Source organism: Betta splendens, chromosome 13 (assembly GCF_900634795.4).
Source record: "Betta splendens chromosome 13, fBetSpl5.4, whole genome shotgun sequence".
Taxonomy (NCBI): Eukaryota; Metazoa; Chordata; class Actinopteri; order Anabantiformes; family Osphronemidae; genus Betta; species Betta splendens.
The window spans coordinates 18082507-18098215 of record NC_040893.2 but is presented as its reverse complement, the minus strand read 5'-3'; the positions used below and the strand labels follow the sequence as shown (position 1 = coordinate 18098215).

Below are 15709 nucleotides of genomic sequence, written 5' to 3'. Positions count from 1 at the left end.
ACAGCACTTTGGGATCGCCATCATCTCCTGTCAACACCACATAACCTGTACTCGGCTCCTTAAAGTTCCTGTGGCATGCCAACAGGATCAGCACCAGTGCAGAGAAGAGGTTGGCGGTGATCTGATGTGGGTAATTGTTCAAGTTGGGTGACAAAGTCAAAAGGAGATACTTTTTAAAGGCTAGACAGACATCCACACAGATGCAGTCAGGTCATTTTGCACGCCCACCTGTTTCCTCCAGTCGAGAAATTTATCAGCGCAACAAACAAACTCCAATGGAACTTCCTGAGGGTATACACGGCAAATAAAAGAAACCCTGAGGACAAGGCTGAGTTAACAGCAGCAATCTGAGCAAACAGGTTTATTGGCACAAACAAATAAAACCTCAGCTTTGAAGACATGAACTGTCATTAAAACCCTAAGCATCAATTCTAGTAAAAACACAAAGCCTAATTGTTCTCTTGTTGCATGACAAAGCACTGTATGTGTGGGCAGAACAGATCTTTCAACAGTTGAGCAAATTTTGTAATAAGCATAAAGTTCTATTAAAAGATTACGGAGGCAAGCTATTGTAAACGCATCCTCATCCTGGCTGCTCCACCACAAACATCCCATTAATATCCAACCACCACCGATGCAGGCACACAGTGGGGACGAGACGGAGGAAGAGGAGGATATGGGCCGCCTTCGTTGATCTGAGTGCAAACCAAAGCCTGGGGGAAGGAGGTGTGCGCTAAACAACAAACGCTTTAGAACTCAAGAAGCGGTTCTCACAGTCCCACTGGCATGGATGACGTTTACATCCTTGTGCTTATTAGCAAACAACACATGCTGCTACTGCTCCTGGCCATACCAACCAGGCTGGATTTCTTACTTTAATGAGTAACTTGGAGAATTACACAGATATTGCATTTTAAATATAAATCTCCCCCCATGACAAAAAGTTACAGAGACAACTCCCGATGGATTATTTTTAAAATCACCCTTCTCTAGATATCCTACGCTGAGCTAAAGTTAGAAGAAAAACAAAAAGGTTTGTTGAAAACCGACACATCCACACACACCTTCATATAACATCTTTACCCTTTCTCCCTCCCTCTTGGTATCAACACAGCAGTGGGAGAATGAGTCACAAGCTCAGTCATTCTTAGAGCTACTCACTGCAGAAACTGTGAATGAACCACGCCTGTGTGTGTGTGTGTGTTCATACGCACGCTTGTGTACTTGTCCTTGGAGTTAGTTGGGGACGGTGGCAGGTATAAAAATAATGTGTTAACACGGCAAATGTCTGATGTTTGCGATCGCTAATCATACGTGACAGGTTTTATTTAAGATGAGAGAGTGAGGGTGAGGAGCACGCAACCATTACAAAGGACAGTGTAGTGGTTTGAACATTAAATACAATAACAATCAAACTTTTGGTCAAGTCCCTTGTTTGTACAATTAGCAGACTCTATTATACTGCCACAATCAGCCCATCAATGCCAGGACCACAGGGTGGATTCGCTGCTGTGGTATTATAGATAAAGACAACTAGACAAATACACAGTGATTATGCCATATCTCAGAGAGGAAAGGCAGAGGACACAAACTGAGCCAGGTGTAGACACACATGCACATTCACATTAGCCCCTGTCAGGATGCCAAAATTTCTGTCTTGGCTTTTGTGGGGGAAGGCGCATCTCTATTAGACTCAATAAGCCCAAAGGAACCCGACAGTGCCTGCAGCCATCAAGCAAAGACTGAATCATTCGAAGTGATGTGAATCATCGGCAGACTAAGTCAGAGAAAAGACGTGGATCTAATCAGCCCAATGGTTCTCATGCTGACTTGCCTCATCAGTCACCAAGCTTATCAGGTAGTGTATCACTTTGTGCCAATGTTATAGCCTTCAGATCCGCAGTGATGGACACAGGGAGGCTGAGGGTAAAGCTATAAGGTCACGTCTATTCATATACAGAACTTCCCTTGTGGCAGAGAGGATAGCAAGCAGGGACATGCTAAATGGTCACTCTAATTATCTTGCATTAAATGAAGGTCCCTCCTCCAAGGCAGAGTTTTTAAAAAAAAGCACATTTCTTCTATAAACTGCATTTCACAAGACTGTCTGTTTCTATTAAGCAGGCTGTCATGCGCTAACACGTAACAGTTACGCACATCCAGATGCTAAAAATACATGATTGAATACACAAAATTGGTGTGGGATTGAGCACATCCAGAAAAATAAATGTAAACCAGATCATCCTGCCTTTGTGACTATGTCTCACTGCCCCCGTCAGTACATAAGAGTACTAGGGTTAATGGTGGAAAAAAAATACTTATCCACAACAGATACTTAAGTCAACACTAATAGTGTGCTGTTGTAATACACCAAACCAGCCACACACACACACACACACACACACACACACACACACACACACACACACACACACACACACACACACACACACACACACACACACACACACACACACACACACACACACACACACACACACACACACACACACACTTTTTTCTCCCTCCTTGCATCGCAAGCGGTGAGTCATCTCTCTGTTCACGTCACAGAGAGATGAGTGCACCCTGTGACAGGCCAGTTAGTAGCAGTCACACTGATCTATGTGGCACCTCTCAGCTCTTTGTTTCTCCTCTGATGGAGAGACTATGTGTGCTCACTCCCTATTACGTGGATTTACTCAGCTTGTAACGGAAGGCTTTAGTGGGAGCTCGGGCAGACAGGAGGTGGGAGAAGAGCCCCGGTGTGAGCAAACTACAGTACATGACTGGTTTTTACCTGCGCAACCTCCCCTTATACCTTACACGCTCAGGTGCTCCTGCTGATAAGCAGCCTGTAACCTGGGGTTTAGCAGCATCCTACATCCTACCACAAAGTCCACAAGAAGGCCGTACAGGCTGACATTATGTCTCAGCTGCAATTGGGCAGAAATTTGCTAACGATAAACTTGAAGGTAAGGTTTTTTCAGCATTATTCGTGTATTGGTACAACCCAGAATGTATGGTAGTCTTTAAATCTACAAAATGTGTCTAGTTTTAACACATAAGGTCTAACTATGTATCTAACTATGTCTAATTGCAAACATAAGAATATACAACTTTTAGAGAGACAAGATACTTAGTCCAATTGTCAGTTTATTTTAACTTTAATAAACTACAATTATTATTGAATTACTTCAATGGAGGGAATAATGCATAGGAATTAGCTGCAGCCATTTGATGTAGGGGTCATTAGATGTGTGCTAAAATGTCAGGGACCTCAAAAAGGAAGTTCACTTACATTATTATTATGCTGACATCCTTTGTTTTCTTTATTAAATTAGACTGAACAATTAGGGAAAAACAAGTTGTTGCGCGCCGACAGAAATGTCAGTACACAGGAGGATGTCCATGGAGCAACCCATAAACAAATCAAATCATTTTCAGATCAACGTTTTCCCAGGCAACTACATTTTATCATTATCATTTACAATTATGGCCCCACAGCTCTGCCTCCTACCACTACTCCAGCTGTCTCCTGTTCACAATGTTGGTGACGTGTTGGAGCCAGACTTCATTGTTGCAGTTACAAAGCCAAGGCAATCATGAAGAATTGAGGAAAAGGAAATTACTGCCATCAGGACAAATAAGAACGTGTAACACATCTTATTCACAGTCTTTCTGCCCCAACTCTTCTAGCAACACAGTAATTATAGCATATGTTTATTTACATCATAATCTGTTGGTGGATTGTTCACTTAATCCTTTTTAAGATGACTTAGTCAGTTAGACCTCACCTGGTCACTAACTGATAAAATTACTGTTATTGTTGTTAAAGCTTACAGGGATCCTAAATATAAAACCATAAAGCTTATTTTGCTATAAGAACAGAACAGTTTTCTCACCTGTGATACACTGAAACTGACCATCCTCTCGCCGAATCGTGAAGGCCTCACCTGGATTTACCTGCACCAGGATTACCTGTGGAGAAACATACGTCGCTTTGTTACATTTCATACATTTTGCAGTTCACTGAACTGGTGTTAAACCAATGATATGTCACCTGAAAATTATAATCTGAATCCTAACTCTCCATTGATGGCAGTTTTGAAATGGCTAATACACTGGTGCCAGTGGTAGAGAGGTGTAATAACAAGAAAAAGCAGCCAATAGCCAGTTTCAAATATGTGCAGCTGACAACAACTTTGGATGTAATTATATAACCACAAAGGCTGCAATTTAACTACATTTATATGAGTGTGTGTTAACATGACAACCTGTTCTTCATTTGTGTGCAGTTTGCTTCCTATCTATGCTCATAAAAGATGAGCACGTAATGGCAGGACCGGGTGGAGATGGAAGCCAAAGATCAAATAAAAAGGTGGTTTTTTTCTTTTATACAAACCTTTTATATTTAGCATCCAACCTCAGAAACAAAGGGACTATGTAAAACAGCACAGCAAATCTAAAGTCATATTTTAAAGACTCTGTATTTGTATTCAAAATCCATTGCATGAAGTGCAATGAAGAAAACGGTTTTCATTGCCTCAATAATTTGAGACCCAACTATAAGAGTTAACACTAATGACCACCGCCACACCTGGAAAAGTGAATTAGCAAATTGGACATGTAATGTGTGTGAGATGAGGTGCTGAATGAAACACATAATTATTAAGCAAGGTAATATTCTACAGCTGCTCTAATTGAATTTTAAGCTAAACTCCATATCATCTCAGAGAGGTAGATAATCATACCATGGGCTTGCTGGGTGACCCAAATAATGAATAATTGCAACATGACAAACAGAAAAACGTCAGTCTGGTGTGTCAACGTTTCCTACAACTACCATTGGCTGACGTAGTTCTGGACAATGTGCACAGTTGCTACACAGAGAAGAAGGTAAAATAAGTAATTGATATGATTGATATTTCAGGCTACTCGCGACACAAAGCAACACAAAACTAGTATTATCTGGTAATATTCAGAGTTTTCATGACTGCTGGAGATATCAGGTACACACTGCTACCCTCCACTGAGTCATGCTGCTTCTGTCATTACAAAAAAAAAAAAGCTGGAGAAGCATCAGAAGCAAACAAAAAAAGCTTCAACAAAAAAAAGGTACATTTTGTCCAAAGAACACATTTTTCAGCCCATTTAAACATTTCTTACAATTTCTTTAAGCCAACAAACCAAATAAAAGTGAACAGATCCCCCCCATTCCCTTGAAACAGATGACAAATCCATTACAAAAATATAAACACCCAGAAACGCCTTGTTTCAAAGCATCTCCAATTATCACAGTCTTTCCATATTCTGGTAAACACCCGAGGAACACGCATGATTGGGTTTATGTTGCATGGCACTGTGTGTGGGCGCTAGTTACCTCACTCTTGTAGAAGTCGCCGTCATAGAATCTACAGTCTCTGGGCAAAGGGCTTTGGCTACGGCTCTCTTCAAGCACAGAAATCATCAGCACCTCCATGTCTGACACTGCTCCCATTCATGCGTTCAGCAGGGAGAGGAAAGAGCCCTTTGACTGTCACACACCGGAGCTGATATGTTCATACACACCCACACGAGCAGCGTCAGCAGCAAGTGTTGATGGTGGAGGGGTGGGGTGGCGATAGATTAGGGGAGGAGAGTGGAGTGGAGGGCGGCAAGAGACGTGTAGTGCAGGCAGGCACTTTACAACCTGATATAACGTGTCTGTTTGTTTTCTGTCGATCTTTTCATTGACACTTACATTTATCAGCTAAACTGTGATCTTCACAGGAGGTTAATTACAGACAAAAGAAAGGACATTCTCCTAAAGCTCTGATTTCTACTTACCGTTGCCCGCATTGCTTTTTCTCATTCAGGCGTTGCTATTCAGGCAGTCACACAGAAAGGAGAAGATGGGTCTACTAGACCCTCCACCATTTTATCCCACTCACATGAGAACTCACATGACCTGTGATGCTAACACATCTGGCTGAACGCACTCCAACTCCTGGACAAATTTCAAGAAGAAAGTGATGGGAGTCTGAGTGCAGCAGGAGGGGTCCAGGCAGATATCGGCTGCGATCCTTCCACAAAACGCAGCCTTGAGCCAAAGTGTGGCGTGTATCTCACGTTTTCTTAACCTGGTTCAGTCTCATCTGCTCCATAGCAGCACTCTCTGCAGCAGGCAGCTTCAGTCTTGCCTCTGGCTCCAGTGCAGCCTCCCTCCTGTCAGTATCCACAGCAACCCCTTCAACAAATAAGCCACAGCGATGTCCGCGCCAAAGCGTCAGAGAGGCAGTGGCCACTCTCTGGAAAAGGAGGCAGATGAACCCCGGGAAACCGAAAATACGGAGGACTTTCAATGATGCTTCAGCTTCCTTTTTGCCTCTGCCTCTGGATGTGAGCCACCTCAGTTAACGCCTACTGGGCTCCTTAATGTGGTTCATTTCAATAGTATTCCTTCAGGGTGTGATCATATCACAGCTGAGCCGACAAAAGGTATAAGAGTTCCGTAGCATGTGGAGTCCTTTGTTCTGCCTTTTTTCATAACAACAACAACAATGGCGTGAGGGAGCTGAACGACCCACGCAGCTTCTGAGGCTGACATATACGACTACGCTACAGTTCCTCTCTCTCTGCTTCTTTTCCCTCCCCTCACACTCTCCTTGGCTCGCTCTCTCTCCCATTCACAGAGCGACGAGCCGCACAGGGTGTATGGCTCTTATTACTCCGATCGATGTGAGAGGAGATGAGTTCAATTGCAGAGCTCCTGCACGGGCGACAATTTCAGCCTCAAGTTCTCTGCCGCCTTTAAGGATCACAAGCCAGCCCAATGACAGTCACAACAGAGACAGTGTTTGTACAGCGACACAATAAACAGAGTATTTACAGCTTCTGTAACATCTGTCCTCATTCACTGTGAACGGATCATTCCTTAAAGCGACAGTGCTGATCTCTTGATCAGCATGTGCCAAGCTAACAGACACTCTGCGTCACTGATGCTGCTGCGTAAGAGGTAAAGCAGAATCATCCACATGATTGATTTCTACAATTTTTGAAAGGAACGAGCTAAATATAGAGACTATCAGAAATGATGAGGGTAAAATGCAGTAGGAAGACAGGCAAACTAAATGATTTTTTTTTTTCATTTTTGAAAACACTGGTAGGAAACAAAGGTAAGGTACACAATAACTGTGGTTCAAGTGTTATTTACAGCTGGAGTCAATGTATTTAATGTATTTAATGTGTTACTTGAAGACCAACCATATTGTATATTACTTGTTTAACAATAGCTTAAATTACAGCAATTAAAATGGAAATTGCAGTTCTAATAATTCCAATACTTTAATGAAATAATTCAGATTTTGCAGAAGCAACTGTCCATCATAGTTCTATTACATGCACAAGCTGAACTCCTTCCTCACCCTGAAGCTCAGGATAGCAATGAACTAAGAAATGGTGACTTTCCAATGCTCCAGCAAAACACATTAAACGCCTGCACAAGTCAAGGCCCTCTGCAGACTTCATGTGTCACTGCCATCACAGGCCAACAGTACAATGACTTCATTTGGAAGCAGAGAGACTTTGAGACAGTGCTGGGATACAGCAAAGGTTACTTTTCATACTGATGACTAAGCAATGTAATGTGAACTGGCTTCCTGGTCACATTCCCAAGAATAATCTTTTATTAGCAAAGGGAAGAAGTGTGATCCAAAGTTACACAGCATACCTTGTTCTAATCTGTTTTGATACCACGCATGAGACCCATGCAAGGAAAGAAGAACCAATTAACGTACACCGTCACACAGGTGGCCACTGCCGAGTTTTATTGGCCTGGAGAAAAAGTCAGCTCCGTGTGTTCATGACTGTTAGTGCTGACGTTTTCCAGCTGCTGGTGACTCAGAGCTCAGGTTTCTCACTATTTGTTCCTGCTAATTGTTTATTGTGCATTGGTGCGACATAGTAGCTAGGTGGACAGGAAGCGGCAGTTAAATGACAGAGGGAAAATCCTGCTTATGTCGGAACCAGATAGGAACCAGCGTAGTATCCCTGCAGCTGACGTCACATGCTTACGTGTGCAATGGTTCCAGGCAATCTAATAAATCCTCCACCCCTTCAATATCCCCCGGAAGCAACATATTATGGGATGGTAGAACAGAGGAAAAGCAGTTCTGCCACATAGTAGCACCCTGGCAGATGGTAAGTATCTTATAGCTAAAAGAAGTAACAAAGGGGAGAAGTAGATTTTTTTCTTTTTAATCAGAACAACCACAAAATGTTATCACAGTCAACTACGTCTTATGAGACCAGTTTCTGGTCAATGTCTCATAGTTGCATGTTCCTATGAAACCTACTTGTCACCAAACAATACTAATGAGCACCCGAACCACTGCATGATTAGAATAGGTCATTTTAAAATGGCGGTATGCATTTACACTAAATGGTGAAACTACAGCCATATTAATACCCGATACCTGGTTAACATCACTGTGTTTAATCAAGACCAAACAAATACATGTTTTACTGGTAGGGGACTTTACTCAAGCCTCTGATTTTGTCTGGTCTATGTTCTTTTCAGAATCTCCAATAAAAACACTGCCCACGCCGATGCTGCCCTAATAAAGAAGATTGAGTGCTAGGCTGTGGCAGTTAAATACAGAGATCTATACTACCGATAAAGTCATTCTTCCACTTTTTTCCTTTTCATTAGAGCTCAAACTTCACATAAATACCAGCTAACAGACAAGCTGTCAGATGCTTGTTTCTAGTTAGGGGTATCTTCCATCTGGCTCCGAAAGCACTAGTTCTTCCCGAATAGTCTCTCCAATTAGCAAAATGACTTTGTATTTTCTTCAGAGCTGTTCTTAGCTCACAGATCAGCCTCCTGTTCAAGGTCTTTCTTTGCCCTGGGTCAAACAATGTTCTTTTGGAAAAGTTCTGATCATTCCGCATGAGCATTTTTAATAAGTCTACATACGCCTTCAACCAAAAAAAAATAGTTATGTTAATAGTAATGTTTAATATTTTTTCCAATGACTTCTTTGTTACAAAACATTTTACCAATTTATTAGGTATGTATTAGAATGTGAATTAATATACACGACAAATTTGAAAAATTTTCAGATTCTGTTTCATAGTTAGCTAAATTCTCTCACTGCATACGTCACATTTAAGACCCCTCAACAGACTAGGTGTGAAAAAATATTGGCTACTGAGTCATGCTCACCTTGTTTACTGGTAAACTGTTTGATGCTAGGAGCGGTTCTGTAAATTGGTGCAGTAATCAAAGGTATGGTTTCTCTCCCCAGCTTAGAAGAAAAGTGTCCTAAACATTGCTGAGTCACGGACTTTCCACCTCCTCACAACAGCTGACAAATAGTGGGCTCACCCCCATCTTCACAGATGATTCTGTGACAGACCAGGAAACAAGCACAGTGGGTTGCATTTTTTCTCATAACACTAATTTCTGGGCGGTGGGGGGAAATTTTGACGGGTAATGCTTATGACTGTGCTCTTTGTTCAGACAGTTCTGAAATACTAGTTAGTTACTAGTAAGTAGTGTTAAACAACACTTCTCATTTTCAAATCAGCCTCATGTTACAGGTTTAAACCACCAACTTTAAACATAACCTTATCACAACACCTTATCGACACATTCTAAACAAAATTTTATTTCAAAGAAACTAAAAAAAAACTATACATATTTTAGTTGCCAGATTTTCACTGTTTTGAATTATTACTCAAAAGGCTGCACTGTCCTAAGATCTTGTAATTATAAATATTTCCTATGAAAAGATTTCTAGGAGAAACCACACAGCAAGAGGTTTGTACTAAGTGATACATACTCTACTGTTTTTTTTTTTATAGCTGCTAAGGAAACACTTAAACTAATAGCTTAACTTTTTATAAAAAGTGAAGGAAACACTTCAACTAATAGCTTAACTTTTTATAAAAAGTGAAGGAAACACTTCAACTAATAGCTTAACTTTTTATAAAAAGTGTTTTTCTTTTACAGTCTGGCCTAAAATCCATCAAAAGAGTAAAGCATTATCACAATAGCAAAGAACAAGAAAATATTAAATTGCAGGCAGGTCTAATGAAAAAGAACACTGAACAAAGTGAAAAAACTATATGCACAGCACAGAGAGATAACAGCTAAGTATGAAAGCCATTAGCTAGGCTCAAAAGATGAAATGTCTTATTCATCTTTTACAAATCTACCTATAATCCAAAACAGCAAAAGCAAAAAAAAGCTACAATATAGCTATATTGTGTAGCTATATACAATATAAGTTATCTCTAAAAAGGAATTATATCAAGTAAAGACCCAAACGCAATGTCTTCAGAATAATTGGTCCAACAAAGAAGTAATACCAAGCTAGGACTGATGAATAAACTGAGAACAAATAACACTGTAGCCACATAAAAAGGTCAAAAAACAGGGGTCAGCCTTCACTGTGAATCCTCTTCACTGTCACTGTCAGCCCTCCCTTGCTTGGTCAGGGCCCAGACCTCTCCAGTGGTTTCCTGCTCCTCACTCTGTAGCTGTCATGCTATTTACACCCATCCTCATGGACACAGCACAATTCTTACATTTCAAGAGGTGCTCAGAAGTATACAACAGCACTCAGTCGCACCAAATTCCCCTTTGCCCTGTGTGCTTTCAACAAGGTACCTTAATGGAGTGCCAGATGCAGCGCATTTAGCTATGAGCTAATTAAAACACTTAAAAAGGTAATACGATAAATTTAACACACTCACAATCAAGGCTGAATGGATTCAGAACCAGTGGGACAATTGACACAAATGACAGAAATCATGTCTAAAACCTGATAAATCCCAAGCAGAAGAACAACAAACTACAACTACACACTCAGTCGCAACAGCCCATGGCCAGCTGTAAAAAGCCATTTCATTTGCAAGTACAAGCACCCACAAAGAGGTTGCTGCAAGTGATGGGTACAGACGGAGGATACCGACCCTGAAGGCATAACATCCAGCTCTGGCAGCACGTCGAAACACAAAATACATGCATAATGACCAGGACCAGTTGTTCATTACTCCTGATGTGACAGTGGCCAGAAATCCTTCTGGTTCAATATATTCTTTTCACACAGTTGAAAGTAAAGGCAAGATACGTCATGAAATAAAGTCATGTTATGTTTTTAATGAACACATCTTGAGTTACACGTGTTTTCACCACATAGCCATGTATACATGGTTCCAACCAAATAATCATCAAAAACAATTTGCCTTGCAACTGCACTAGTAGGCAATTATATTAACTGACCTAGTCATTTAGCAGGCAGCTCTAACTGAAGGTCAACTATCAACTGGTCTCCCCTGAAAATTATTTTCATTTACCAATGATGCTAAGACAAACTGAGTCTTTATGGCATCATATTATCACAGTATTGTGTGATCAACTTTTCTACAGGTTTCGTGGGATGACGGGAATACTAATGCAAATTAGGACAAAATGGACTACAAAATGAATTTGGAGACTAGAAATCCACTATTTGGACACCATAGTCAGAGCCTTGACCTCAGCCAAACCCTAATACATTTTATTTATAATGAAATGGTCAAACCCCATTGCAGTTTAAGAGACCAGAGCTGTTTCAAATTCAGTTGACCATTTACCTGGATATGTCTGAGAGGAATAAATACCCCTCAGTCATCTAGCTGTGGCTAAAACCCCAAAGCAACTGTTGTGTTTTCTGGTACTTGGTATTCCAGCTCATAGAAACCCATTTCAGTGCATTACAATGATCATCAACATGCAGCGTCTCAAATTGGTTTGAACAGCAGGGCAGTAACTATGTCAGCCGGGAAGGAACAGGCGCATTTTATTTCTTTAACACCCATGAAAAACACTGTAAACATGAAACGTGTTCAGATAATCAGGTAACCTTTGTGGGAGACGGTAAGGTAACTGAATTCCATGAGAACACCACCCTCAAAGCACAACATAAGCAGTTAAATTTGATCTGTGAACACAGACCAATCCAGGTGAGGGCCTTTCCACTGTGGAAAATGACGAGATGGATAGAAAGGCGTGTTTATAGGGCAGTGCTAATATTAGACAATCTTATCTTGCCAAACTGCGTGAGACTGAGGAAATGACGGAAAAGATATGTCCTTGGGTTCCATGTGGTCTCTCCGGAAGTCACAGAAACTTAAGCAAATCAAACTGATGACCATCAAAATGACAAGGAAATCACCCAGTCTTGTCAGGGCCACTCAATCTCATTCCAACACTGACTCAAGATGATGGCGATTATAACCCTAAATCCTGTACCAATACAGTGCTATGAAAACTGAAAGAGTAGCGACTAACAAGCACCTGTTGCCAGTGAGAAATATATTCCTGGTGCAGCTGGAGTGAAGGCAGAGAATCAGTTTGGGTTGTTTCAATATCTATCCGAGTGTGAACCACATCTGCATATTTTACACAGACTGAAACAGGCCTCCAAACACATTAGGTTTCACATGTACTGCTCGCTCTTGTCAGTGTGTGAATGTAAAACAGATGAAACAAAAAACAAAAGCTGATTTCTAAGTCTAACCCCTAATATGCATTCACTATGCTAGAAGCAGCACCACATATCAAATATGGAGGGAGAAAATGCTCAATACTGAAGGTTGAACACATCAAGGTAATATGGCAACTATAAAAACCACAGACACACAAGAGCAAATGGGTTTGACAGTACCTGCTGGTGGCCATCCCCATTGACCATGGCTGGGGGTGGGGGTGAGGCTAGGATTGGGAGATCAGGGCTGAGAAGCTGGCCAGACTCCAGAGGTGGGGTGTGGTCTGCCATGTCTCCCTCATTCACACCACAGAGGAGAACACTTCTGCAATACAAGCACAACAATCAGTTTATGCCATGTGCCACAGGCTTGCCTGGACCATGAGGCCTGGTCTAAGAACACCATTTACAACCAGTTCAGTAATTAGAAAATAACAATCTTTGTGATTGTGATCCATCATAATCCAATGATGGCAACCATCATAAATAATGTGTTAACTGGGTGTTTTGATTTAAATACATTAAAAATTGAATTTCCCCACTGTTATCTTATCTTGCCCAAAACATTGAAACAACCATCATTTTTTTCAGAATGTGGGCATGTCCTGTTCACCAAGATGCATCTTTATGAATTACTGAACGTATCAGTGATTGCATATTAATGCCAGGAGGAGATATTACTGATTAAAACCTGCCTGATACCATTTTATTTACTTTGAAAATGACCAGTTGTTGTTAAACCATTGATCACGTTAATTAATTTTAAAGCCTGTGTGTGCAGCCATCTGTTAAGATATCTGCAAATCATTTGCCGTTAATTGCTACTTCAATTCGTGAAACTTCAGACAACACCAAAAGTCAGGTTTTTCTGCCAGGCATTCTCTGTTATTACATCGAGTTCCTGCTCCTTTGTGTGGTGATTTGCCTTTAGGCTTGCCTCAGGCGCTTCCAATTTCCACCACTTGGGAGGAAGATGATCAAGTCTCATCTGTCCATTAGATGATATTCCAGAAAAAGTCTAAAACGTCTCTTTAACAAACAAATTTACAAATCCAATTTGAGAACCCAATAATCTGTCTTTAACTAAATGCATTAAAATCATTTTAATTAAGGCAAATCCAAACATAAAAATTGATATATGCTGGCTACACAGGGCAAGATAACATCAGATATTATCAACAGATAATATCTATGCTAAATATCTTGCAAGTATGGTCTAGCAAAACCATTAAATGCTTCTAGTAAGGACACCTTATGAGTGTATGATGAGTGCGAAATTTGACATTGAGGACAATGGTTCACATGCACTGTGTGATCACAAATCATAGAAAAGTGAGAGATTAAATGTATGATCATGATGTCATTTAGATAAATGTCATAAATTGCTGCTGTTGGCTACCATGACAGTCGATAAGAGCACAAGAAAAATTGCAAATTGTAAAAAAAATGAAAACATTTTTTCCCGGGCTTCATCCAAACATATAGTTCCTTTGAGGACAATGGACAATACTAAGAAAAACTAAAAGGAAAAGAGCCAGACTGTTGACTAATCACTTCTGATAAACTCTTGTAACCAAATTACATGGCTAACAAAACTTGTGTAAGCAAGACAAAACAACACAGCACTATGAAAGAAATGTAACATGTGTCCTTGAACCTAATTACCATCTAGCGCATGCGCCCCTAAACCACAGTGATCTGGCTTATCTGTTAGCTTTAGCCACTCCCCTTCTTAGGCTTAAACAACAAAGTCAGTTTAAAGTGTGATGCTCAAAGGACTGGGTTTGAGGGAACATTTGCTACAGCAAAAAAATGCCATGAGGTTAGCCTAGCAAGATTTTGATGATGCCTAGGTCCATCTGGGGTCTCTGCCTCAAATTGAATCACTGCAATTGATTAAGTAAATCTACATAAGTTCATGTTTTAATTTCATTTTCAAATAATGTATTAACATCAGGTTCCTAGAGGTAGAACGGGAGGAGTATCTGATCACAGTTCTTTCCCCAAAACCTTATTATACACTTTACTTGGTTCAAATATACTATATATAATATATAAATAATATAATTTAAAATGATAAGAAACAATAAATAAGATTTCAGAGGTCAATATTCATTTTTTATCTCAATTGTGCTGTGCAAAAAACATATCTAAGCTTAACCCCTAAACTTTATTTCAGAACAGATGCATCTCTCTGCACTTACGAGTAACCATAAAACCCATTAAATACTCAGAAAAATGACAGAGTTACAACCCAAGTCTGATTGTGGTTGCATTATACCACAGCTTGTGCGCTCCCTTTGTTTCAGAAACAATGTGGTAACATCTGTTGTTGTCCTGACTGTGATATTTGACTACAGCTAAGAGCGCTGTCAACTGGGACATTAACAGCTGTTTTTCAGTTGCAGTTTTGAGAAATGAGGAAATACCCCGAACGGGTGCAGTAATAGGCTAATCCGTCTCGCCAGTATTTCTGCTTATTGATCATTGTTAATCAAAGGAACAGCAAATAAATTGCAATTATATGGGAAATGATTCAAGTGTATAACGAGTTGAACTGTTGAACATTAGTAGATATGATTCACCTGGGGAAAAAATTGGATCGTTCTATTACATCTGTAGCAGACAGCTTTACGTGGTGTAACAGCTGGCTAACCATTTAATGTGTGACAGCCTTGCCGTTACCCACTGAGCTAACGATACGTCAGCCCACAACAGACATGAACTTGGTCATATTTATCATGGCACTCTGTCAATGCTGAGGTCAGCGTTTAGAAATACTGTTCTTTATTTGTTAGGTCAGACAACTAGTCAGCTTTACCACCTTGCAGCCAAGTCAGTAGTTTTCTTTAACTTAGCTACAGGTGTGTCCGTGTGCTCAGCGCTGTCATAATCAGTGCGTCGTCTAGCTAACTTTATAGACCACTGTCTGCTAATAATAAAACCATAACTTCGAATATCAACCCCCGCTGACTGTCAGCAACACAAGCGAGTAATTACCAAGAGCGGAGTTAACGTTACTCACTCAGCAGCAGTCTTGACTGACACGCCGATGCACAGGGGTGATTCCTCTGCAGCTCTTCCTGAAATGTTTGACTTCTGCGAGCTCCGACGTTCAGCTTCTTTCTGCAACACTTGCAAACTTGCTAGCTACCTAGATAAACACAAGACAAGGCAGAATGTGGCATGCTAGC

The 15709-nt window shown here is 40.6% G+C and overlaps 1 protein-coding gene across 3 annotated transcripts in view; it reads right to left on the bottom strand.

The window, feature by feature from the left end:
• Positions 1-15709, bottom strand: part of fndc3a (fibronectin type III domain containing 3A) — a 31245-nt gene that overhangs the window by 15287 nt on the left and 249 nt on the right. The window contains exons 2-4 of one of the 3 annotated variants that reach the window (XM_029170669.2): positions 15541-15669; positions 12696-12840; positions 3903-3978 (exon numbers count right to left, since the gene is read on the bottom strand). In XM_029170669.2, coding sequence (XP_029026502.1) covers positions 3903-3978; positions 12696-12806 — 187 coding nt within the window. In that variant the 5' untranslated portion in view covers positions 12807-12840; positions 15541-15669. Of the gene's footprint in view, positions 1-3902; positions 3979-5380; positions 5570-5826; positions 6592-12695; positions 12841-15540; positions 15670-15709 lie in introns of those variants that run through there. The other 2 variants (XM_029170670.3, XM_029170668.3) reach the window with 2 other exon arrangements.